A 26,198-nucleotide genomic window follows, 5' to 3' on the forward strand; every position below is an offset into this window, starting at 1 on the left:
TTTATAGTATACTCATAAGTGGACGTTGAAATCACAACCTGGCTATTTGGATGTCCAACCAATGCTTTATGCTGCTGAGTCCTTGGAACTCGCCACCTGTACCGGAACTCACTGGAGCTCAGGTGTGTGGTGCTACCTTGTTTCTCTGACTGGTATTGCAAACATTTTTCATGCATTTATTTCCCATTGTTTGAGTTTTTGTTTTTTGAGACAAGGTCTCCATCTGTCACACAGCAGTGTGATCATTGGTCACTGCAGCCTTGACCTCCTGGGTTCAAGCCATCTCACCTCAGCCTCCCAAAGTGCTGGGAGTAAAAGCGTGAGCCACCACACTTGGCCTACTTTTGAGCTTTGAGTTCTTTATATATTCTAGAGATGAGTCCTTGGTCTAATAGGTGGTTTGTAAACATTTTTCCCAATCTGGAGCTTATCTTTCCATCTTTTTCGTCGAGTCTTTCAGACAGCAAAAATACAATCTCTCTTGCAAATACTCTGCCTCTGTAGCAGGAAAGAAGCCACAGACTACATAAATGAATGTCAGTGGAATCTTTGAGTGTCATTCGTGGTAAAGGTATCTCTAGATAGATTGGTGCTGAGAGGCTGTTTCATTCTTACATAATAGTTGAGCTGGGTATACACACTAACCTCATGCTTATTTTCTCTTATTCCACTGTTTTCTGCTGTTGCTGGTGGGAGATGGATTATCAGCATGTTCTTCCTTCTTTCCACCCTCTTCAGTAGCTTTTAGGACCTTTTCTTTGTTTTTTTCTGCAATTTTGTTCTGATGGGTCTTGGTATGGATGGATTTATTGTATGGGGATTGTGTCTCCTGACTCTAAAGGGTCCTGTGTCTGTTTTCCTTCTGGAATTTTTTTTTTTTTGAGACAGAGTCTTGCTCTGTTGTTCAGGCTGGAGCACAGTGGTGCAATCTCAGCTCACTGCAACCTCTACCTCGTGGGTTCAAGCGATTCTCCTGCTTCAGCCTCCATAGTTGCACATCACCACACCCAGCTAATTTTTGTATTTTTAGTAGAGACGGGGGTTTCACCATGTTGGCCAGGCTGGTCTCAAACTCCTGACCTCAGGCAATCTGCCCATCTTGGCCTCCCAAAGTGCCGGGATTACAGGCATGAGCCACTGCACCCAGCATTTCTTTTAGACATGTTGGATCCTCTTATTTCATCCTCTCTTTGTCGTATTTTCCAATTCATTAATTTTCTCTTCTGCCGTTAAGGTTTTAAATGTCTGAACGGCAGCCACTAATTCTGGCATCTGAAGCTCTTGGAAGTCTACTCCTGTTGTTGTCACTGACTCTATGCCCTTTTATTGGGGCTTTGGCTGCGGGAATCATGCAGCACTGGATGAAGGAGCTCTCAGCACGTGGGATCTGATGCTATCTCAAGGTAGCTAGTGATAGAACTGAATTAGAGGGACACCCTGGTCGTGGAGACAACACACATTTGGTCACAGAAGTCATCCGTTGTGTTGATGATGGTTGTGGTATGAGAGCAGAGGGAAAACAGGGCTGAGTATTTTCCCTCAACAGTGGTGTACATTCCAGTCCCTCATGAGGCTGGGCATGATGCCTCATGCCTGTCATTCCAGCACTTTGGGAGGCTGAGGCAGGAGAATCGCTGGAACGTGGGAGGTCCGAGATTGAGCCACGGCACTCCAGCCTGGGTGACAGAGTGAGACTGTCCCAAAAAAGAAAAAACCCTACCGGCAAATTTTCAAGAGGTGACTTTATGTGGCTCTCTGGACACTCAGCTTAGTAGGGGATAGGGAATCCATTTACACTGATAGAAGGAGCACCTGAGGCTGGGTAGTTCATAAATAATAGAGATAATTGGCTCACAGTTCTACATCCTGTACAAGCACGGCTCCAGCATTTGCTGGGCTTCTGGGAGGCCTCAGGAAGCTTACAGTCATGGCAGGAGGAGAGAGTACAAACAGAGAGGAGGTGCCAGGGTCTTTTTAAACAGCCTGCTCTCATGTGAACTAACAGAGCAAGAATTCACTCTTCACCAAACGGAGGGCACTAGGCCATCCATGAGGCATGCACCCCCGTGAACCCCCTTGAGGGGACACACATCCAAACTGTCAGGCAGCATGTGGCAGTTGCTGGGGCTCCCTACTCCTTGAATGACAATTATTTGGCCTTCCTGGTGAGAGAAAGGGACTGGTTTTCCCTCTGGGCTGGAAGGCAGATACCTACCAGACCGGCGGCAGAGTGCCAGACGGCTGGGGCAGCTTACCACACTGTGGAGGAAGGGCCAGGGGCACAAAGCCCTGGGCACACAGGTGGATGTAGGCGGCCACCAGGTTGCAGGCAGGCTGGAGCTCCCGGGTGCCACAGGCGTCCTGCACACACAGGCTGAGGAATGGTGTAGGGTCTACCTGAAATCGGAGGCACCCAGTCACTGTCCATACCCTGAGGAGTGGCAAGGAGGAAGGGCCTAGGCTAGATCAGGGAAAGGGTCTTCTGCACTGCATGGGCCAGGCTTATACTCACCACCCAGAAGCAGCTCCTCAAGCTGGAGTGGGGGTCCTCGAAGAAGGCCCGGCAGGTGGGGCTCTGTTCTCGGCAGGCCTGCTGAGTCTTCTCAGTGGCCCTGCAGTCACCACCCACCTGGCAGGACAGACACAAGACTCAGGCCTCCTGCTGGACCATGTGGCTCCGAACATACATTGGCCTCAGCAGGAGACTTTCCCCAAACCCTGGGCCTACGAAGTCCTCTGCAGAGCCATCAGGCTGCCTGCCTCTCCCAGGACTCTGCAGCAAGCAGCCCTCAAGAACCTCAGGTGCACCCGCTCACCTGCCAGGCCAGGCTGAGCTGCTCCAGGCTGCGGGCCACAGAGCCGTCTGGCAACATCATCTCATTGCCTGCTTCATTGTCATTGGTGCCTAGAAGACCAGCAGATATACCTGTGGGGAGGAGGGAAGCTGAGGTAACGGTAAGAGCCTGTGATCCTCCCCCAGCCCCAGTCCTAGCCCTGCTGCCTTGGGACCTGTGTGTGAGATGAGCCTGAGGCACACAGGAGCAGTAGAATCCCACCACCTCCACACTGGACTCCTGGAGCCCAGGCCCTGGCTTGAAACCCTCATCAGAGGAGGAAGAGAAAGCACAGGGGCTCAGGACAGCATGTGTGCACCCCTTTCCCCTTCCCATGTCCTCAGCTCGAATGGCTGAAATCCAGGCCCTTTGTGTTCCTTGGCAGAGGGAACACAGAAGGGCCAAGTCCACACTGGAGCCGCGTGTCCCAGGGATGGGGCAGAAAGCCCTGGGCCTGTGTGCGGTCATCTGGACACGGGGTCAATGGCGTAAGTCTAGAGGAGTGAGGACACACACGCTGCCATGCTAGAGTCGAGGCTGGCAGAGGCTCTGCATGCACAGTTGCCACCTGTCACCCTGGAAGCTTAAAGTGGTACATCCCAGAGCGACCTTTGTAGGTGGGGCCAACCGTGCTGGGGCCCAGACCCACCATGGTGCCAGAGGCCCAGAGTCAGGCTGCAGACGCCGGTGGGCACGTCACAGGAGACAGAGACCCCGTCCTCACTGGCCAGCTCAATCCTGGGGACGTTCCTCCTTGTCGTGGTAGGATGCAGCTCGAGGTCCGGACAGCTCTCCCCCGGCACGGAGGAGTTGTACAGTCTGTAGGCCTGTGGGCCAGAGGGAACTGGGCAGGAGATCTGACCCAAAGCCAGGTGCCAAGCTTGAAAATGCCATCCCCCTCAGGCGACCTGCCATGGACACAGGTCTCCAGGGGAGGCTGCCGTGCCTCTCCCGCTCACCTGCAGACTGGGGTAGAAGACGAGGGTCATGTGGTTTAGCTCCACGGACAGGGCCGTGAGCCCCGAGCCTGTCCGACTCCGTGTCAGTGAGAATGTGTTGTGAGCAAAGTCCTGGGCCAGGAGGATGCTGCCACACTGGGCGCTGAGGTCCCATACCCGGCCGTCGAAGGTAACCACGTGCTGGGCCCCAGCTACCAGGGCATGGTCTGGGGAGAAACAGCCCAAAGGCAGGGTGAGTGGGGCCAGCTCCACCCACCCACTGCAGTGGAGCTCAGCGCCTGCCAGGCACCCCGATACCTAGAGCCTTGGCTTAGCCTTGCCCTGAGGCCAGGATTCCCCCTCCCCTGCTGCAGCAGCCAGAGGCCCAGGGATTCCCCCACTATGGGCAATTCAGCCATAACGATGAATGGAGTTCTGAGACCCGCTACAAAAATAGTGTGCTAAGTGAAAAAGCCTGGCTTTTATGCTTGTATTTACATAGAATGTCTAGAGCAGGCATAGCCATGGACACACAAAGCAGATTGGTAGCTGCAGCGTTTCAATTTAGGCTGATGCATGCACAACTCGGAATAAACTACAAGCCACTGAATCGTACACTTAAAATTCACACATCGGCCAGGCACGGTGGTGCTAAGCCATCCCAGCACTTTGAGGGGCTGAGGCAGGAGGATCACTTGAGCCCAGAAGGTCAAGGCTACAGTGAGCGGAGATGGCGCCACTGCACTCCAGCCACAACAGAGTGAGACCTAGTCTTGAGAAAAAATTGCACAGATCATACAAGTCATCCATTTAATCTCAATGAAGCTGCTGGGGGTGGGAGAAAAAACGTTCACTATGTCAGTGGATGACCAACGGGTCGCCCAAACACGAGACTACCGTCCTGCAGACCTACCCTCTTCAGGGTAGGGAAGACATGGCCTGAGAAGGAGGTCTGACTAGCCCAGCCAGTGAGCTGTGGCTTGGGTAGGGGTGCCTGTGCCCATGGCCAGGAAGCACCATCTATAGTGCAAAGCCAGGCACCTGTTGGCAAGTCCCAGCATCCTGAGGGAGGCACTACCAGCCCCGTGGTCAGCTGTCAGAACTGAGGGGCACAGAGAAGCCCACAGTCACACACATGGAATTTGAAGACCAGGAGGGGCTGTGCTTGTCTTGGGAAATCCCATCATGAGGTGCAGGAGGACAGAGGCTGGCATGACAGCACAGGTGGTGGATGATGCCAGGGACAGAAACAAGCTGCCCCCTTTTTGAGGACACAGATGTCCGACGTCATGGGTGCTCTGCCCTCTGGGTCTAAGCAGCATGGGCTTATGTGAGGGGATGCTGAGGACGGGAGCTGTTGTTTTCTACAACACCAATGCGCTGCTTAGACATGACTGCGCTCACGCTTCCTGTGAGCCCGGGGCCTTGGTGTGAGTCCCACACACATAAACCACTCCTTGCCAAGCCTGGGTACCCTGGTTCCCCCGCAAGGACATGAGGGGCTCCCCCTGCATCAGGAACAGTAGATGCCCATAACCCATATGAGCGAGCCACGTTGTTACCTGCATTTCACAGTGGAGGAAACCGTGTCCCATAGAGGTTAGACTTGCCTGGCCACACAGCAAGCCTGAGCCATACGCAAGCTCCCCAGGGGTCCAGAGCCAGGGCTGGTCCCAGCACAGCCTTTGGCTGCAGATCACCTCTGATCAGCAAGTCTGAAGTCAGTTTTCTTCCAGCTGGAACTGGAGGGCTGCCCTCTTCTCCAGCAGTGCCCCACAGTGAGGGAGCTGGCCTAAAGTCCTAAACTGCCCTCCTCACCCCTCTGCAGGCCCAGGCCTTATATTCTGGACAAAAGCAGGATGTGGAGCCTCCGCCCTAATCCCATAGGACCTTGGGATGTCCAGTAAGCTCTGGACCTGATGCCACCGGCCTATGGGCAGGGGACTCCCCCGGGAGGAGGGCGGCACAGCCCAGGGCACGACTCACAGTCCCAGGGGCCCTCCAGCAGGCGGCGTCTGAGCCGGTAGTACTCGGCCAGCATGTTGGCCCCAGACAGCTCTCGGAGCGGCCGCAGCAGCTTCTCCACCAGGTAGCTGGTCACCTGGGCCACATCGAGGGGCTCATCCCCCACAGGCAGCAGTGGCAGTGTCACCACCACTGAGCGGTTTCTGGAGGGAACGCAGAGGACAAATCACTGTGCCTGCCCGAGCCTTGCTTCCCTTGGGTGCAGAGGTCCGCAGGAAGAGCTTTGCAGTGGAGAGCATGGGGGTGCCTCCCAGGGAGGGGCTGTGCTGGGCTTGGGAAATCCCATCGTGAGGTGGAGGAGGACAGAGGTTGGCATGACAGCGCAAGTGGTGGATGATGCCGGGGACAGAAACAAGCTGCCCCATTCTTGAGGACAAAGATGTCCGATATGGCTGCTCTGCCCTCTGGGTCTTGGGCAGCATGGGCTTATGTGTGGGGATGCTGAGGACGGGAGCTGGAAGATCTAGGGAATTTTGTTTTAAGACAGAATCTCATTCTGTCACCCAGGCTGGTATGTAGTGGCACGATCTCGACTCACTACACCCTCTGCCTCCTGGGTTTAAGTGATTCTCCTGCCACTCCCAAGTAGATGGGATTACAGGCACCCACCACCACGCCCGGCTAATTTTTGTATTTTTAGTAGAGTTGGAGTTTCACCACATTGGCCAGGCTGGTCTTGAACTCCTGACCTCAAGTGATCTGCCCACCTCGGCCTCCCAAAGTGCTAGGATTACAGGTGTCAGCTACTGTGCCTGGCCAACAGGTGTAGGAAATTTCTACAGTTAGCGGAGGACTGGAACTTTCTCAGGATCTAGAGTAGGGGTCAAGCCTGTGAGATTTGGATGATCAGGAAGATCTCAGCTCACGTGGGGGTGAAGTAGGAAGAGAAACATTGCATAGCCTGTTGCTGATGGGCCGCTGGAGGGGTGCAGGGGCAGGCAGCCTCATTTGCCTACTTCTAGGAAGCCCAGAGGTTCTGCAGCTAGGGGCAGGAAACAGCTTCAGCCCCGTCCCTGCCACTTGAATCCATTTTTTGGCACCCCCACCTAGCAGTGACTGGCTCCCACTCACCAGGTAGGTGAGTAACCAGGCAGGTCATTCTTCAGCCAAGCCAAAGCCCTGCCCTGGGAGCTCTTCCCTTCATCAGCCTCCATTCTTACCGCAAGAGGGCAGGAGCAGTCATTTGTATTACATGGAGCCTTTTCCCCACGAGGTGGGTTTAGTCCCTATTTTATGGCTGGGGAAACAGGCACAGAGACCTGATGCAGAAGAATCCTAATGAGAGGCAAAGCTGCATTCCAGATGCTCTACGAGGCCACCAGCATGGAAGAAGGGAGCTGCCTGCCTAGAGCCGGGTTCCTAGTGGGTCTCGTGCCTGTGAGGGGAAAGGATACTGGCTCCCCAAGTCCCTGCTCTAAATTGAGCTCCCCACATCTATCCACCACCCCTGTGTCAACACGGGGGCCAAAGGGGTCTTTTAAAGTGAAAGGGTGATCACATGCTTCCTAGGTCAGAGCAGAAGCTGGAGACCACCCAAGCCTCCCCCAGACTCTTGGGATCTCCCAGTCATGTCCATTCTCCCCTTGCAGGTGTTCTGCTCCAGCCCTGCCAGCTTAATATTCAAATAGACGGGGCCATGCCTGGTGGCTTATGCCTGTAATCCCAGCACTTTGAGAGGCCGAGTCACTTGAATCCAGGAATCTGAGACCAGCCTAATATGGTGAAACCCTGTCTCTACTAAAAATACAAACATTAGCTGGGCATGGTGATAAATGCTTGTAATCCCAGCTACTCGGGAGGCTAAGGCAGGAGAATCACTTGGACTGGGGAGGCAGAGATTGCAGTGAGCTGAGATCACGCCATTGCACTCCAGCCTAGGGGACAGAGAACAAGACTCCATCTCATAAACAGGCCGCCTGGGCGCGGTGGCTCAGGCCTGTAATCCCAGCACTTTGGGAGGCCGAGGCAGGCGGACCACGCGGTCAGATTGAGACCATCCTGGCTAACACGGTGAATCCCCATCTCTACTAAAAACACAAAAAATGAGCCGGGCGTGGTGGTGGGCGTTTGGAGTCCCAGCTACTTGGGAGGCTGAGGCAGGAGTATGGTGGGAACCTGGGAGGCAGAGCTTGCAGTGAGCGGAAATCGCGCCACTGCACTCCAGCTTGGGTGATAGAGCAAGACTCTGTCTCAAACGAAAAAAAAAACTGGCCAGGCACATCCGTCTCCTAGGCCTATGTGCAGTGGTGACCCCCACCTGGAGTGCTCTTCCCACGCTGGCCCTATGGCTCTTGATGAAACTCTACCTTCTCAAAGCCAGCCATGGCCACACCGTTTCTTAGGATCCGCCCCCCATCTCACCGATATTCCTTTTCTAGCATTTGCCACCTAACGTATAGCTCAGAGGTGGTAAATGGTGACCAGTGGGCCCGGCCTGTGGCCGGCTTCTGCACGGCCTGCAGGTAAGAAAGGTTTTTATGTGCTTAAAAGATCAGTCCAAAACGGGCCAGGTGCGGTAGCTCATGCCTGTAATCCCAACACTTGGGAGGCCAAGGTGGGTGGATCACCTAAGGTCAGGAGTTTGAGACCAGCATGACCAACACGGCAAAACCCTGTCTTTACTAAAAAATACAAAAATTTAGCTGGGTGTGATGGCATGTACACCTGTAATCGCAGTACCTGCTACTAGGGAGGCTGAGGCAGGAGAATGGCTTGAACTCAAGAAGCAGAGGTTGCAGTGAGCCAAGATTGTACCACTGTACCCCAGCCTGGACAACAAGAGCAAAACTCCATCTCAAAAAAAAAAAAAAAAAAAAAAATTAGAAAACAAAAAGCAAGGAAACGTGATAGAGCCGAATAGCCTGCTTAAGATGCAACTCCCAGGCCCTCTGCAGGGAACTGTGCAAGGCCTGCTGTAGATGACTTCCTTGTGCGTCGTGTCTGGGTAAAAGTGAGTTTCCTGAAGGCAGGGTTGGCCTCAGCCACTGTGCTCTCTGCAGCTCCTAAAATTCTGCCTGCCCTGGCCCAGTGCTCACAAGCTAGCTATGGAGTGAGGAAGAAGGCCCAGCTTCCTCATCTGTAAGAGGAGGAGGGAAGAAGCCTCTGGGCAGGGCGGTCACAGGAATCCGTGAGGGGAGAGTGTCAAAGCATTCAGCACTACACCTGGTATGTGGCAGGCATGCAGCACGCGCTACTCTCAAACCCCGACTTACCTGGCCGAGAGGCTGTACAGGTCCAGTAGGGGTTTGCAGAGCCTCTTCAGTGCCCGTGAGAACGTGGCCTCAGCCCAGGACAGCAGCTGGTGGGCGGCCTGGAGAGGGAGGGGACAGTGAGAGCTGGCTCAGGCGTCCTCACCTGCCAGCCGTGCCCCATCCTTGCTCCTACTTACCAGCTCCAGGGTTCCTTTCACCGCCCCCAGGGCCACCCTGATGGGCCTGGGACCCCCATTGCTTGGCATCCCGGGCACCCAGGCCTGCAGCCGCCGCATGGCCTCCTCTGCCCGCTCCCGCCACACCTCCTCCAGGGGCCGCAGTGTCACCTCCAGGTAGGCGTCCTTCAGTGTGGCCAGGGGCCCTGCAACAACCACTCACCGTGAGGCCTCAGGGCAGGTCAGAAAACCAGACAGCCCAGGCCTCGAGGGGATAGGGCCTGTTCCTGGGATGAAGATGGGGGCAGCCGGAGGAGCAGGAATGGAGCAGTGGGCACTGGAGATTGTAGGGGAGTTCTCACGACAGGACTGAGCCTTCTCTGCAAGGCCTGCTTGTAAGGTTGTCTGGGAACTTGGATTGGGGGAGTGTTCCCACCAATCCTAGAACTGAGAGCAGGCTCCCTGCATCTGAACTGTTTGTACAACGTGGTTTATGTTGGACCCCTGCTTGCCTCCTAGGAGTCTGACAATGTGATCCGTGCCAGGTAGCACCTGCCAGTGTGGCAGCCCCCAGTAAAAACCCTGGGTTCTCAGTCTCCCAGGAGCTGCTCTGCTGATAGCTGGGATAGCTACATGCATCCTGTGTGAAGGCACTGGACTAGGAGAGGACACTGGGCCCTGGCCCTGGTTCCTCCTAGACTCCGCCCCGGCCCCCCGGCCCTGTGTTGACAGTCCTGCATCCCCTCACTATAATAAAACACAGCCATGACTAGCACTGTGAGGAGTCCTGGGGCACTCCTCCCCATTCACTGCCCTGGAGGCGGCCATAGGAACACTCTGGCACAGCAGGGAGGATGGGGAGGTAACATTCAACAGCCAATCAGAGGGATGTCCACCCTGGCGCTGGGCAGGGCCTTGGGGGCTCTGCTGTGCTGGGCATTAGCCCTGGATGGCGGAGAGGCCAGAGGTCCCCAGTCCTGCCAGGAGACCACTTGGAGCAGCAGGTGTGAGCCTTTGACAAGCACATGGCCACATTGAGCTCATCGTGGAACTAGAAAGATGCTGTGGCAGTGAGCTTCACAGAAACAAGGCCATATACTCAAAGCAGGAGGCAGACAGAAAAAAACGTAGGCAGCAGGTGTAAGGGATATGAGCTCGGAAACCCTGTAAGAATGACACAGCAGACCAAGAAGAAACGAACGCTGTAGAGCTGTAAGAAATAAGGCAGGGGGCTAAACACAGCTGGGCTGCAGGCCCATGGGAAGTGAGGCCACCTTTCGGACACAGTGGCACAGGCCAATGTGAGCGCTTAGGGCCCTGGGCGGGGCATTAATTGCCACACGGGGTTGAGCCCTCCCCTCCCGCACTCACATTCCAGCTCATCCCGCAGCTGCTCCAGCCCCACCTGCAGCCACTCCAGGTAAAGAAGCAGGTACTGGGTCAGGGCCTGGCTCCGGGCCCACAACGTGGCTACCGCCCAACCACTCGCCTGCACGGCCTCCCGCCCCACCTGGGACAGCTGCAGAAGGAGGCCTGCCACGCCGTCCAGGGTGCCTGCCAGCTGCACCTGGTCAGGGAAACCGAGGCAGAATCAGGGTAAGGTCCAGGGCAGAGAGAGCCCCAGACCCTGCCGCCTGGTGAGTGGGTGCTACAAGCCAGGTGAGAGGGGGAGCTCTCCACCCTGGACCCCACCCTCCCCTCCTGTGCTACCCACCAATTGCTGGAACCTTCTCACAGAGGCACCCAAGCCTTGAATCTTGTCTTCCAGTTGGGCTTGCACCTGGGAGCCAACTGCTATGATCCTGGACTGTGAGGACAGAGGGGAGGCTGGGGCCTTGTAGGAATGAAGTAGACACAAGTTTCCCGGCGCCAGCGGCAGGTGTGGGCCTCACCATGGGGTCGTCTGCCCTGGTTTCTGGGCACAGCTGGACCCCAAGGGCTCAGGGCTCCTGGACGGGGGCCTCTGCCCAGGGAGAGAATGGTAAACCCTTCCCCGTGGCCCAGCCCAGGCCTTCTTACCTCCACATGGCCCAGCAGGACCCCCCGACAGCCGTGCGCAGCCAGCAGGAGGCTGTGGTTGGCAGCCTGCAGGGTCAGGTGTCCCAGCGGCTGGAAGGGCTGCCTGCCATCCCGGAACAGGACCTCCACCTCAGCTGTCCGCCCGTGGGCACATGCCCGCAGCACCACACTCTCCTCTCTGCCCCCTGCAGCCAGAGATGGACCTGCTGGTGCCCCTACCGTGTCTCTCGTGGCCTACTCCTCCTCCACCGCTTTCCGTAGCTCCCCACTGCCCCAGGCCAAGCCTCAAGACCCTGGGATTTGAGAACCTTGAGCTGCACCAACTAAATCAACTTCCTGAGGGAGCTGAAGCCCCCTCTTCTGTCCCCTCCCCCGACATGGCAGTCAGGGATGCCATGAAGTCCTAATGCGGTTTCCTGAGTGTTTTTTTGAGACACCAAGGCAGGAGTACAGTGACAGGATCCCAGCTCACTCCCAGCAGCTGGGATAGGAACCCATCACCCCCACCCCACCAGGTTTTTGTTTGAGGTGAAGTCTTGCTCAGTCGCCCAGGCTGGAGTGCAGTGGCACACTCTCTCGATCTCGGCTCATTGCAAGCTCCGCCTCCTGGGTTCACGCCATTCTCCTGCCTCAGCCTCTGGAGTAGCTGAGACTACAGGCGCCCGCCACCACGCCCGGCTAATTTTTTGTATTTTCAGTAGAGATGGGATTTCACCGTGTTAGCCAGGATGGTCTTGATCTCCTGACCTCGTGATCCTCCTGCCTTCACCTCCCAAAGTGCTGGGATTACAGGCATGAGCCACCACGCCTGGCCTCTCCCCCCCTTTTTTTAAGTAGAGACAGGGTCTTACTATGTTGCCCAGGCTGGTCCTGAACTCCTGAGCTCAAGCAGTTCTCCCATCTCGGCCTCCCAAAGTGCTAGGATTACAGGTATGAGCCCCTGCACTCAGCCCTGACTTCTGAGATCTTAATGCCCAGACCCCTGTCCTTTCTTGAGCCAACAGGGGCCGTGGCCCAGCTAGCTGAGCTGGGACCCAGCTGCCACTCACCCTCCTCATGTGCCACAGAGGCCTGGAGACAGCTTGGGGCCCGGAACACAGACAGTCTCACTTTCTCGTCTCTGTTGTCCACATTTCCCTCCAGTCGGACCAGGCTTTGAGAAGCCGAGGTGGAGACACGGCCCAGTAGGCCAACCCGCTGAGCCTTGGAGCCATGAAGCTGGGAGGGGGACAGCAGAGGCCTGAGTGGAGTCTGACTCAGGCCGTCCCTGGTCTCTCCCCTGCCCGCCCCAGGCTCAGGAAGGGGCTGGCTAGGGAGGCTGTGGTTGGACCTGTAGGAAACCGAGGGAAGGCACAATACCCACACCCGATTCCAGGGCACCAGGTTCCCCAAGCCATGTCCCTACCTAAGGCTCCCAGTGCCCCATTACAGAAAGCACTTATGAGAATACTCAGGGCCGGGTGCAAGGGCTCACTCCTGTAATCCCAGCACTTTAGGAGGCTAAAGTTGGTGGATCGCTTGAGCCCAGGAGATTCAGACCAGCCTGGGCCACATGGTAAAAACCCTGTCTCTACCAAAAACACAAAACTCAGCCAGTCTCGTAACAAATAATTTTTTAAAATACCCATCTAGGAGCCCACCAACCCAGCAGCAGCCACCCACAGGGTGGCTTAGAGATGACTGCTACCCAGACCCTACCCAGATACTCTGATTTAATTGGTTTTGGGGGGCCCTGGGCCCTGGCATTTCTAACATTCCCAGTGCCCTGGTGTTTCTGCTACAGCCCAGGCTTTCTGAGTTTGCATGGGAACCACTGCAAAGGTCTAAGCAAGTTCAAGGAGACGTGGGTACACCTGGCATAACACCCCAGGCACTGGGCAGCTTACCTAAATCCCTGCAGGTGCCCAGCCTTGGGGGCATGGCAGGGACCAGGACAGGTGAGTCTAGAATGGGGTGGGAGAGAGGCTCACAGGCCCCAAGAAACACAAGCCTGGAGGAGGCCCTGCAGGGGAGGGAGCCTCAGCTACCCTGTATTCTAGTCCAGACACTGCAGCTAACAAGCTGTGCACCCTTCAGTGAGGGTGTCGCCCTCTCTAGGCCTCAGCTCCAAGATCTGTAAAATGATACAGAACAATGGTTCACAAAACTTAGCAGGGCCTAAGAGCATGTGTGTACGCGCGTGTGTCTGTCATGGGTTGAATTTTGTTCCTCAGATATGTTGAAGTCCTAACCCTCTATGCCTGTGAACGTGGTGTTATTTGGAAATAGGTTTTTTGCAAAAGTGATCAAGTTGAGGCCATAGTGGATGAAGGTAGGCCACACACCCAATGAATGCTGTCCCTGTGAGAAGACCATGTGAAGATGCCACCCAGAAGGCAGAAGGCCACCACGTGGGACAGAGGCAGAGACTGGCCTGATGCCACCACAGCCATGGGTTACACCAGAAGCTAGAGGTGCTACGGAAGGATCTTCCCTAGGACTTTGAGAGGGAGTGTGGCCCTGCTGAGAACTTGCTTTTGGACTTCTGGCCTCTAGAACTGTGACACTATACCTGTCTGCTGCATTAAGCCTTCCAGCTGGTGGCCATTTAATACAGTAGCCCTAGGAACTGAATGCAGGGTGCTTACTAAACATGCAGAAGCATGTCCATCTCTGAGGAGATCCAGGTTGGTAACAGGGCTACAACCCAGGACTTCTATACAATTTAACCGAGCACCCACGTGATCCTGCCAGGCAGGGTGGGGCAGGGCACAGTCTGCAGACCACATGGAGTCGGCCCCGGACGGCTCCCAGCATCTGAGCTCAGCCCTGCTGGCTGTCACTGAAGAGCAAGGGCCACCCCTGCCTCTGTGCAGCCTTGGCAAGTGCCTGACCTCCCTGAATCTGTCCCTCATCTGTCCCGGGGCCACCGGGTTGGGGTGAGGACCAAATAAGGCTGGGAAAGCCTTCTGACCACTCCACTTCTGACCCCAGAATGGAGCAAGTGAGAAGGGGCCAGAACAACTGTCCCAAATAAATCAGGCACAGGGAAGCAAGAGGAATGGCCACTTGCTGAGTGTTCACTCTGGGTTCACTCCCAGGGCTCTAGTTCCATCGGGCACGGGGCTTACACAGACGGGGTCAGCCAGGGGCCTGGCTGGAAATGGGGAAGTGACAGTCCCGAAGAACAAGAACCTTGGAAGGAGAAGCTCCTTTGAAATGGCCAAGGCTGCTGAACTCTCAACCCAGGAATGCCATCCTCATCCAGCTCAGATGCCGGGAAGGGAGGGAACTCCCGACTCACAAGCACCTGCTATGTGCAGATGTTGTACAAATGTCTGTTTTCCTCTTAGTAATTCTGCAAGGGAGATGGTATTTGTTCCCATTTGACAGAGGGGAAGACTGAGGCTCAGCAAAGTAAAGTCACGAGGTCAAGTTCACCCAGCCAGGGAGACAGGCTGGATGGAAATGCCGACAGGGCACCTGCGACGTCATGTGCCTTGGCTATGCAGGCAGCAGGAACCAGTATCCAGACTCCCAAAAACCACCCTGTGAAATATCTGATTTCACCCTCCTACAGATGAGGAAACAGATGCTCAGAGAGGTTCCTTCGTGGGATCACGATCACCTGGCGAGGTCGGGGCAGAGTAGGCACTGGAGACCAACTCTGCCCCTTCCTACTTCCCAAAGCTACTGGGAGGCAGGCAGGGAAGAAGATGGTGCCAATAATGGGAATAGGAAATACTTATGTTGTGGCTGTTTTCTCTCGGGCACTGCTCTAAGCGATCTATGCCTATGAATATATTTAATCCTTGCAATATTAACCCCATGGGAGGTAGGGCTGGGTGTCAGGACTGTGGAGGAGCTGCTTTGTCTCGGTGCCAGGGCCAGGCCTGACGTTCAGCAGGTATTCCCCCTACCCAGAGTGAAGCTCTGGCGCCATCCAGAATGCTGGTCTGCGGTTCCTCAGATTGCCACTAGATGGCGGGGCCACCCAGGCAGTTGGGGGCCTGCTGGCCAGGAAGGAACGGGAGGGAAGCCAGGGCATCTTCCCCAGGGACTGTCAGCCCTATCCTAGCCACCGACCTCCAGCGTCCCGGAGAAGTCAGTCGAATGAGGCCTGCTGTGGTTTCGGAGGGTCAGGCTGAGGTGCAGACCGTGGTCTGGGTCTGGTGCGAGGCCCAGGTGGCAGCGGGAACGCAGCAGGAGTCCACCCTGGCCCAGGACGTGCTCCCCGGTGACCAAGAGGGCCTGTGACGAGAGAGTCTAGGTGTCAGGCAGGCACAGGGAGCAGCAGCGTCCTCTCCCCCAATCCCCTGCACCAGGAATGCAGCAGCAGCTGCCACCTCCCAGCCTCCACACCTGCCCCAGCTCACAGCTGACCTCTAAGAAACGCAAATCAGACGCTGTCCCCTGCACTGAGAACAGAAGCTGGGCTCTGGCATGGCCTGCGGCCTGCTTTATTGTCCCAACCTCACCTCCCTTGCTCACTCTGTAAAGGCTTCCCCATGTTCCTCAAGGCAGAGTCCTGCCTCAGGCCCCTTCCCTCTGCAGGGCCCATACTCACCAGTGAGGCCCCTTTTGCAACAACCTGCCCCCTTCCCTGCTTCGTTCCTGCACAGTGTTTACCACACCCTGACCATAGACCATGCATCTCTAGTTTGTCCTATCTTCCGGGCCCCACTGGAATGTGCCACCCAGGAGGCCGGCACCTGGCCTGTCTCCTTCACTATCCAGTCCGTGCACCTAGAGCACAGCCTGGCATATGTGAAACACACAAATGTTTTCTGAATGAACAGAGGAAAAGATAAGGGGTGGGAAACTATGGTTTGGGGCTGAATCTGGCTCACTGCCCACTCTTGTAAATACTTTGAGACAGAGTTGTGCTGTGTCGCCAGGCTGGAGTACAATGGCACAATCTCAGCTCACTGCAACCTCCGCCTCCCAGGTTCAAGCGATCCTCCTGCCTCAGCCTCCTGAGTAGCTGGGACTACAGGCACGTGCCACCACAGCCGGCTCATTTTTTCTATTTTTAACAGACACGGGGTTTCACTGTATTAGCCAGGATGGTCTCTATCTCCTGACCTCGTGATCCACCCGCCTCAGCCTCCCCAAGTGGTGGGATTACAGGCATGAGCCATTGTGCCCAGACTGCAAATACTTTTACTGGGATATAGCCATATGGATTCATTTACATATCATCTATAGCTGCTTTCACAGGACAGTGGTAGAGTTGGTAGTTGCAACAGAGACTGGATGGTTCATAAGGCTGAAATATTTACTATCTGTCTCTTTACAGAAGAGTATGGGTCCTTGGGATGGAGGGATGAATGGATGGACAGATAGCTGGACAGGCAGATGAATGGATGCGAGGGGGGGGAGGGTGAGAGGATGAATGAATGGAGAGAGAGGGTACACGGGAGGGCAGAGATAGGGGGATGGATGGAAGATAGGAAGGAGGATGGAAGGATGTGTGAAGGAATGCATGGATGGTTGGTGGATGCAAGAACCAATCAACCCGCTACCAACCCCAGGAGGGGCAAGGGGTTGAGGAGAAGGGGTCCCAAGGACCACTCCTCTGGGGCAATCCTGACTACAACATCTCTAACTTATGTGCCCGGCACCAAGGCTGAGCACTCCTGCATCACGTCTCTCTGAACTCTCACCACCACTCCACATCCTGGAACCTGCTGCTCCTTCCATTCCTCAGATGAAACACCGGAGGCTCAAAGAGGAGATGCGCCCTGCCCAGTCACCCAGCCGGCAAATGGCAGAGCCACCATGCTGGCGCCTGGCTGCCTCACTCACACCCCTGCATTCTGCGGGCACCACCCTCCCTGCTGCCCCCTCACCACGGGTCCCTGGTCCTCCAGCTGTCCCTTTCTGCAGGGCAGACTTACCCTGGGCAGGTCACAGAGCCCCAGGTGGAGGGAGTGCCGCAGCCAGCGTGCATAGTCAGTCTGTACTTCTCCCCGGAAGCTCTGCCGGGTACAAAAGGTTCCGAGGACATGCTCCAGGGTGGCCTCCGCGATGATCCTGCCTGGCTGAGATGGCCGGTGCCTCTGAAATGACAGGGCCCATGGGTCAGGGGCTCATCACCTAAGAGAATGCCCATGGCCATCTGCAGGTGGAGACCCTCACCTAAGAGCATGTGCCAGGAGTCCACCATTAGAGCCCTCATCAGCCACAGCACCCCCTTACACTCTGGGGCAGGATTTTTTTTTTTTTTTTTGAAACAGAGTTTCGCTCTGCTGCCCAGGCTGGAGTGCAGTGGCGCTATCTCGGCTTACCGCAACCTCTACCTCCCAGGTTCAAGTGATTCTCCCACCTCAGCCTCCCAGATAGCTAGGATTACAGGCGCATGCCACTGTACCCGGCTAATTTTTTAATTTTTTAGTAGAGATGGGGTTTTGCCATGTTGGCCAGGCTGGTCTCAAACTCCTGAATTCAGGTGATCCCCCCACCTCAGCCTCCCAAAGTGCTGGGATTATAGGTGTGATTCACCATGCCTCGTCTGTGGCAGGATTTCCGCTGTGGGCACTTAGGGGGCCATGCCTAAGAGCCCCAGGAACCCAGGTGGGAGGCCCAGAGGAGGAAGGGAGTATCCAGGGCCAGCTCTTCATTTCTCCATGGCCTGGTTCCTGCCCCAGGCTTTGCAGAACAGTGCTTGCCCCATGAGGAGCCCCATCAGGTAGTGATGCTGGAGGAGACCAGACCTGATACCTCGGGGAAGCTGAGCTCCTGATCTCCCTCCGCCCCGTCCTGAGAAGCCCATTAGCATCCCACCTCCTTCCCTATCTTTTCCCTGCATCTCGTGCTGGGCTCCTTGCTTTTCTTCCAGGGCTTCCAGAGTCCTCACCATATCCCAGTTAGGAAGGGAACCATTTCACAGATGAGAAAATTGAAGCTCACAGCAGAGAAGTGAGTTGCCCAGGATCCCACAAGCACTGGAATCCAGGACCACGTGGTCCCAGAGCTGGACACTCCTGCTGCAGGTGGAGCCACGTGGGGTTCCCTACCCAGATGGACACTGCTGCCCAGACCTCACCTCGTATGTCAAGTTCTGCCATATGCGGTGTTGGCCCCAGGACAGGTCGAGCTGTTCAACGAACACAGCTGGGGTCTGCATTAAGGCCCCGCAGGCCTGGAGGGTGTCCAGGCCCCAAGCTTCCTGGAGCTGATAGGGAATAGAAGAAGGTACATGACCTGAGGGGCCAGCCGAGAAGCCTGGAGCGAAGGGGAGCCCCACACTTGGTGCAGCAGTCAGGCCCCACATACCTGCCCCGGGGAGGCGGCCAGGCAGCCGTCCCAGGTGGTCCTGTATGCTGAGGACCCGTCAGCCCAGGTGAGCTGCAGGGTCACAGGTTGTCCTGTGTTCCAGGTGAGCTGCACCTGCATTAGGATGGGACAGCAGTGGTGGGGAAAGGGGGACACGTGGAGGAGAGGAGAGGCCAACGCCACCCACACACCCCATCTCTGTTGGGAAATGAGAGGCTAGGGAGGATGGAGAAGCTGGTGCCCCTCCCCCTAGATATCCCTAGAGGAACTAGGACGGAGAGTGGAGAGACTGCCCTGCCCGGCCCCCGTCTCTGGGAGAGCCCAGAACCATTCCCAGGCTGGAGATTGAAAGCATTTGGGTGAAAAAAAAGTCTCATCCTCAACATCCAGACTCAGCATTTCCAAAGATAGAAAGCGATTGCTCTCCTCAGTGGGACCTCCAGGGCCAGCGTGATCTGTCTCTGCCCACCTGACCTCATCTCCCTGTCACCCATCCCCCCCAGTCACTCTGCTCCCATCTTATTCCCCTTCCAGCCCTCCCCGAAGCACCCGGCTTGTTCCCACCACAGGGCCTTTCCATGGACCTTTCCTGCCACTGCAGTGCTGCTGCTCCAGCTTCTCTCAAGCCCAGCTCCTTCCCATCCCGGGGCCACCTCCCCAATGAGACTCTTACTGACCACCCGCCTACAGTAGCTCCCCCACCCACCTGCCCAGTCACTCTCAATCTCACATCTTTTTTTTTTTTTTTTTTTTTCTTTTCTGAGACCGAGTCTCACTCTGTCACCCAGGCTGGAGTGCAGTGGCAAGATCTTAGCTCCCTGCAACCTCCACCTCCTGGGCTCAAGTGACTCTCCCATCTCAGCCTCCCAAGTAGCTGGGAATGCAGGCACATACCACACACCCAGCTAATTTTTGTATTTTTAGTAGAGACAGGATTTTACCGTGTTGGCCAGGCTGGTCTCGAACTCCTGGCCTCAAGTGATCCGCCCACCTCAGCCTCCCACAGTGCGGGGATTACAGGTGTGAGCCACCGCGCCGGGCTCCTCTTTACTACTTTATGGTGCTTATCACACCTTCTGACTTTTTAATTCATTCCTTGGCTTGAATTCTGGAGAGCATCTTTTGCCTGCACACAGCTGGCCTATTGTCCTCCCTTTCACAGATGGAAAAACCTGTGTCTCAGACATCCGAGGCCACCCAGCCAGACGGGGAGCCAAGCTGCCTCAGTCCATCTCCGAAGCTACCACTAAACAAGCAACTGCAAATGATGAATTGGAGAGGCCTGTATGTGTTTCCCACATTAAAATGTGAGCTATCCTCAAACACTGCCTGGTATACAGTAGGCGCTTAATGAGGTATCGATAAAGGAACGATTGAACGATCCCAGAGATCCCCAGGCTTCAGGAAGCTGTGATTCTGGAGAAGTCCTTGTCACTGATGAACACGCTCTCCTCCTACCCGAGGTGCCCAGCCCCACAGGCTCAGCCACGTGGCTCCCACCTCCAGCCCTGGCCAAGGGCGCCTGGGACGTCCTCACTCACCTGCCGGGTCTGCCTGCCACCCCTGCTCTCAGCAAGGCCACTGGCCTCGGCTTGCCGCCAAGAGAGGTTGAATGGGTGAGCCAGGGCCAGGCGGGCGGCCAACTCACTCTTCCCCAGCCACAGGGAGGAGGAGACCAGCACCTAGGCAGGAAGACAGACTCAGCCAGTGGCCTTGCCCAGACAGGCCGCACCTCTTTCCCACCCGCACAGAACACCTTCTCCATCAAGGTCAAGGCTGCAAGGGCAGGTGGCTTTGATCACAAAGCATCCCTGTGCAAGGCCCTTGGAGAGCTCAGCCCATTTCACAGAGGAGGAAATCGAGGCTTGGAGAGGAGCAGATGGAGCGAACACAGGACAGAGATGGGACTGGAGGTCACACTCCTCCTCCAGCGACTTCCCCTGGCTCTGTGGCCGTGGGCAGGTCGCTGCACCTCTAAGTCCTTCAGTTTCGTCATCTGAACACAGGGCTATTAATAGCACTGAGCAGATGGGAGGCTGATGTGTGGGTTCACTCACAGAACCTATCACCGGATAAGCATTCAGGGCCTGTTAGCCACTGTCATTGCCGTGGCTGTCAAGGTGTTGTGGGGACCCAGGTCTCCTGCTGCCCTCCCAGTGCCTTTCCCACAGTCCCTTGGGGATGTGGTGTAGCCTCGTTGGCCCCAAATAAGGCTCCTCGGGCAGAGGAGGGCCCCCAGGACCCCACTCAGCCTTCAGGGTGGAGTTCAGCTCTGCCCCAGGGTCACCTTCTGGCCCTGACACCTACCTGGTCCCTGCCATCCCAGGCGACAACCAGGCTATCCCGGTGGCTGCCTCCCGAATGCTCTGAGGACAGGCGGAGGCTGCAGTGTCGTGGCAGGGGGAGGGGCAGCGGGTGGGTGAGCTCCACTGGGTGGGTGAGGACACACACACAAAGGGTAGAGCATGTAAGCTGAGGTCAGCAGCTCCAGGCCCAAGGGGGTGCAGGGGACTCAGCTGACGCCAATGCCAGCTCATGCAAGTGGCCACTCGGGGGCCACACACCCAGATAATTATCCCTAAACTCAGAAGCTACACGCTCACTTTGTCAGCATTACCACTCGACACCCTGCAATGTCCCTGTGGGAGCCCCGTTAAAATGAGACTCTGAGGCTCCTCCAAGAGGTGGCGTCTGTCTTCCAGGCCTTGGACCCAGGCTGGCCTCGGGATGTGCTAACAGAATCCAGTGAAGTTGACCAAGCGCCAGTTCTAAGCCCAGGCCTTAAGAGGCCTCAGCCCGCTTCCTCCCTTGAACCCATTCAGCCACATGAGAACAAACCCTGCTGGCCTGTAGGCTGGTGCCACCTGCGGCTGGGGAGAGCCTGGTTTCCACTCAGGATGTCCTAGTGCAGCTGCCAGCCAGCCACCCCCTAAGCAGGCAGGAGAGCCCAGCCAAGGCCAGCAGAGTCACCTGCTCACCCTACAGCTGACCTTCAACATGAGGAAGACCAGAAAAGCTGTCCAGGTGACCCACAGCCTCGTGAGGAAGGAGCCACGCTTGCTTTATGCCGCTGAGTTTCAGAATACTTTGTTACCATCCTGAATCAGGAGCTGATGGGACCAGCCGCGACCCCAACAACCTGCAGCCCTCCCGGGGGCCTCCCATGCACAGGTGACCTGCGTCCCCTCGGAAGCCCCACACCCCCATGCCACCGTCTGCTGTCCTGTGCCCTCCTTCTAGCTTGGGGTGTGACAGGTGGCGCCCCATAGGGATGTGACAGGTGGCACCCCATAGCTGAGTCCTTGCAACAGGCGGCCTCCACACCCCGGTTTCTCTTCCTTTGTCCCCCAGGCGAGTCAAGCTGCCCTGACCTCTTCCATCACTTGAGCCCATCTCTGAGGCCCCTGCGCAGGCCCTGCTTTCCCGGACCCCACAGCAGGAGGCTGCCCGAGGCCCCTTTGCACTTTGGTGACCTCTGAGCTCTGTACAAAGGGCACCCACCTGTTCAGATGGGCTGCAGGAGCTGCGCCCAGAGACACTGGTACTGGCTGGTTCTCAGGGCATCACCCAGTCATTGGTTCTGGGGAGGCCGACCACATGCAGGGCTAGAACCCTTTGTTCCTGCCACCTACTGACTCACAACCTGCGACACTGGGACCACAGTGTGGGGCTGCACGCTATGTAGCTCACCAAGGGTGGCACAAATAAACGCACACGGGCACGCACACACGTGCATGTATGCACACACACGTGCACGCGCACACATACACACATGAGCACACATACACGCATGCACTCTGCCTTGGCATGTTGGGGACCTGCTCACTTCCTCTGCCTTCCACAGCACACATGTGGCAAACATGACGCTGGGAGGATTCCATCAGGCCACCTGGCAAGCCATGCCTCCAGGCTCGGGTCTGTACTCTCTCCATACCTGGCAGGTCATGGGTCGGACTCTGATCTGTGCTCTGGGGGTTCCTCACACAGAAACTGAGTCTTGTGGCTGCACAGGCCTTGAGTTACAGCCCCTTCCAGGGATGCCTGTTTCTGGAGGACCCCGGAGCTCATGGCTGCTGTCGTTGGCGCTGCATTGGCACTCACCTCCCCTGGCACCAGAACTGCCCAGGAATGCCACCCCTTCCACGCCCTGGCCCCTTCTCCCTGCCCGGACGCACTCAGGATGAGCCCCAGCTCCTCTCTGTGAGCTGAGACCCTGCATGACCTGGGTCCCCCAGCCCTCCTGCCTCACCTCATCCTTTCTCCCATTCCAGCCATGCTAGCCTCGCTGCTGCTGCTGCATACGCAAAGCTCATTTCCACGCGGGACCTTCTGCCTAAAGTGCCTCTGCTCAGATCTGCTCCTCAGTCAGCTCCTTCTCATCCTTCAGACCTCAGTTCAGAAGTCACCTCCTCCAAGAGGCCTTCCCAGACCACCCCACCTAAAGGAGGCCCACACCCCACAAAGACCCTGCTTGCTCTCACAGCCTTTTCCACTCGTGGAAATGGTCAGTTTGATGTTATTTTCTTTATGTGCATCTTGATGCTCAATGCCTGTCTCCCAGAGGGGTGGCACCTGGCCCATCTTGCTTCCTGATGGACCCCTGGTGCCTAGAATCACACCTGGGATATGCAGGTGCTCACTCATGACTTTTTTGAGACTGAGTGTCACTCTGTTGCCCAGGCTGGAGCGCAGGGGCTCAGTCTTGGCTCTCTGCAACCTCTGCCTCCCGGGTTCAAGCAATTCTCCTGCCTCAGCCTCCAAAGTCGCGGGGATTACAGGCGCCCAGCACCATGCCCAGCTGATTTTTGTATTTTTAGTAGAGACAGGGTTTCACCATGTTGGCCAGGCTGGTCTCAAACTCCTGACCTCCACTGATCCACCCACCTCGGCCTCCCAAAGTGCCAGGATTACAGGCATGAGCCACCACGCCTGGCCAGGGATGATTTGAGTGACTAGGCCACCCCTGCCTGCAGCCCCTCACACACTCACCCTGCAGGCTGAAGTTCCTGGTGGGCTTGGGGAAAAGGCCAGAGAGGCTCCCGGTGAGGGCCACCTCCTGGCCATCCCACAGCACCACCTGGCGCAGGACACGGGTCCCATGAGCTCGCTCATATGTGGTCTGCAGGACCAGCTCCCCGGGAAGAGCGCTGAGCTGGAAGAGAATGATGGTGTCACGGGGGAACCTGACCTACGCTTCTGCCGGGAATGGGAAAGGAGAGAAGCTTGCAGAGGAGGAAAAAGGGAGTATTTGTGGAACATTTACAGTTTCCTGCATGGTGACATATGTCAGGGGATCAAAAACCCAAATTCTTCCTAAGGATGAGCAGATAACATAACGGAGGGGAGTGGGTGAGGGGGGTATGGCCAACAGGAGACAGCACGGAACAGCCACCTCTCAACTCCATGGCCAAGTTGTGTGGCTCTGGGCAAGTTTTCCAACCTCTCTGAGCCTCAGTTTCCTGGAAAATGGAGGCAAGAAAGTGTCAACCTCTGCAAGATAATCAAGTGGTGCACCCAGCCCAGGGCTAGACGGTGGAGAGGAGCTTGTAGGAGGCATGCACTTGGTGTTGGGGCTTCTCTATCATGTAGCGAGCAGGTCTTATGTTCCCAAGCCAGTGCTGAGTGCTGGGTACAAAGCTAGCCAAGACCTGGTCCCGGCCCTTAAGGGGCTCCCAGGGAGACAGTCACAGAACAGGAAATGACGGGACAAGTTGACAAGGATGGTCACAAGAGACAGTTAAAGCAGAAAGGAACACAGAGAAGCAAGCGTGGGGAGGAGGCAGGGAAGAGCATTCCAGGCAGATGGAAGAGTCTGTGCAAAGGCTCAGAGACGGACACCGTCCCTGCTGGTGGGTGCCACAGTCTGAGGGTGACTGGAGGGCACTGCAGGGGGACTGCTGGGGTGGAGTAGGAAGTTTGCTCTTAAACGTCTCTAAAACCCATCACTACTGCCCCTAGCTTGGACCACACATTATTATTGCCGTGCCCATTATGGGGCTTCCTCACTGCTCACTTATGCCACCTGTAGGTCCCTCCCCACACAGCAGCCACAGGGATCTGAAATCATCATTGAGAGATCATGGCCTCAAAGGCTTCTAGCAGCAGAGAGAATACACTACAAACACCTCCCTGTGGCCTGACATACCCTGTGTGATCAGATCACCTCGTACCATTCCCCACCCACCCAGCTCCAGCCCAGTGGCTCCTTGGCCATTCCTAAAACATGCAAACCCATCCCTGCCTCAGGCCCTTTGCATGTCTTGCTCCCTCTGCCTGGAATACTCTTTAAAAAATGTGTTTTAGATTCAGGGGGTCAGTGTGCATGTTTGTTACATAGGTATATTGTGTAATGGTGGGGACTGGGCTTCTAGCGTACCCGTCACCCATATATTGAACATCATACCCAGCAGGTAATTTTTCAGCCCTTGGCTCCCTCTCACCATCCTCCCTTTTGGAGGCCTTAGTGTTTACTGTTTCCATCTTCATGTCCATGTGTATTCAGTGTTTAGCTCCCACTTGTAAGTGAGAACATGGGATATTGGGTTTTCTGTTTCTGAGCTAGTTCATTTCGGATAATTGCATCCCTGCTGCTTCAAAGTACAAAATTTCATTCTTTTTCACGGCTGTGTAGTATTCCATGGTGTATATATACCACAGTCTCTTTACCTGCCTCGAATGCCCCTCCCCCAGAGATTTCTTTCTTCTTTTCTTCTTTTTGAGATGGAGTTTCACTCTTGTTGCCCAGGCCGGAGTGCAATGGTGCAATCTCGGCTCACTGCAACCTCCACATCCTGGGTTCAAGCAATTCTCCTGCCTCAGCCTCCAAAGTAGCTGGGATTATAGGCATGTGCCACCACACCTGGCTAATTTTGTATTTTTAGTAGAGATGGGGCTTCACCATGTTGGCCATGCTGGTCTTGAATTCCTGACCTTAGGTCATCCACCCGCCTCGGCCTCCCAAAGTGCTGGGATTACAGGCATGAGGCACTGTGCCCGGCCTTCCCCCAGATTTTCAAATGACTGGTGCTTATCATCCACTGCTAGCTCATGTGTCATCTCTTCAGTGAAGCCTTTCCTGGCCACCTAATCTAAATAAGCTGCCTGGTCACTCTCAGTCACTTCACTATGTTTTCTCCATGTGATACTACTATTTGGCATATTTCATTTGTGTGATTTCAGGGAGTCAATCTCCCCTGCTAGAGTGGACACTTGATGAGAGGAAGGATTGATCAGTTCTGTTTTAGGTCACACCCCAGCTTCTGAAATAGTGCCTGGCACCTAGTAGATGCTCAACAAATCATGCAAAAGCAAGGATGGATGGATATAGAGACCAGCTGATAATCTACTCCAGCAAATTTTGTTCATTTCACAGCCTTGCCTGTCCTTCCTCCCAGGAACCAGGACACTAGGACAATTTCTCTTTTCTCAAAGGGCTGTCCCAGAAGCCTCCCATCCTCCAGCGTGCTCCAGCCCTGGGCTGACCTTCACACACCTGCAGGAAGGTCTGTTCCAGTTTGATGAAGTTGCTGAGACTGGCCTTAGCAGCTACCTGCTGGGTGCTGATGTGAAAATGATGCTCCTCCACGCCCAAGGCGAACATGCTCTGAACCTCACCCTTGGAGTAGCGTAGCTGGGTCAGGAAAAAAACAAAAAAACACGATAAGAGTTCCTTATCACGGCTCTGATGGAACATTCCAGCAGATGCTGGCTCTAGGCTGAGGGCTCTGCTTCTCAAAGTCCCAGGCCCAAGAGACCCAC

The 26,198-nt window shown here is 55.9% G+C and overlaps 1 protein-coding gene across 1 annotated transcript in view; it reads right to left on the minus strand.

Moving 5' to 3' along the window:
• The window catches only part of LOC111555239, a 151,804-nt gene that overhangs the window by 8,775 nt on the left and 116,831 nt on the right, over nucleotides 1–26,198 (minus strand). Inside the window, exons 47-66 of the mRNA XM_031934456.1 lie at nucleotides 25,933–26,070; nucleotides 23,430–23,592; nucleotides 20,748–20,869; nucleotides 19,982–20,122; nucleotides 18,441–18,554; nucleotides 18,211–18,339; nucleotides 17,063–17,224; nucleotides 15,249–15,413; nucleotides 12,233–12,401; nucleotides 11,184–11,368; nucleotides 10,879–10,971; nucleotides 10,536–10,731; nucleotides 9,186–9,370; nucleotides 9,010–9,107; nucleotides 5,759–5,940; nucleotides 3,794–3,999; nucleotides 3,484–3,661; nucleotides 2,817–2,926; nucleotides 2,513–2,629; nucleotides 2,216–2,397 (exon numbers count right to left, since the gene is read on the minus strand). Of these exons, the coding sequence (XP_031790316.1) occupies nucleotides 2,216–2,397; nucleotides 2,513–2,629; nucleotides 2,817–2,926; nucleotides 3,484–3,661; nucleotides 3,794–3,999; nucleotides 5,759–5,940; nucleotides 9,010–9,107; nucleotides 9,186–9,370; nucleotides 10,536–10,731; nucleotides 10,879–10,971; nucleotides 11,184–11,368; nucleotides 12,233–12,401; nucleotides 15,249–15,413; nucleotides 17,063–17,224; nucleotides 18,211–18,339; nucleotides 18,441–18,554; nucleotides 19,982–20,122; nucleotides 20,748–20,869; nucleotides 23,430–23,592; nucleotides 25,933–26,070 (3,035 nt within the window). The remainder of the gene's footprint in view (nucleotides 1–2,215; nucleotides 2,398–2,512; nucleotides 2,630–2,816; nucleotides 2,927–3,483; nucleotides 3,662–3,793; nucleotides 4,000–5,758; nucleotides 5,941–9,009; nucleotides 9,108–9,185; nucleotides 9,371–10,535; nucleotides 10,732–10,878; nucleotides 10,972–11,183; nucleotides 11,369–12,232; nucleotides 12,402–15,248; nucleotides 15,414–17,062; nucleotides 17,225–18,210; nucleotides 18,340–18,440; nucleotides 18,555–19,981; nucleotides 20,123–20,747; nucleotides 20,870–23,429; nucleotides 23,593–25,932; nucleotides 26,071–26,198) is intronic.

The sequence above is a fragment of the Piliocolobus tephrosceles genome, chromosome 17 (genome assembly GCF_002776525.5).
Source record: "Piliocolobus tephrosceles isolate RC106 chromosome 17, ASM277652v3, whole genome shotgun sequence".
NCBI lineage: Eukaryota > Metazoa > Chordata > Mammalia > Primates > Cercopithecidae > Piliocolobus > Piliocolobus tephrosceles.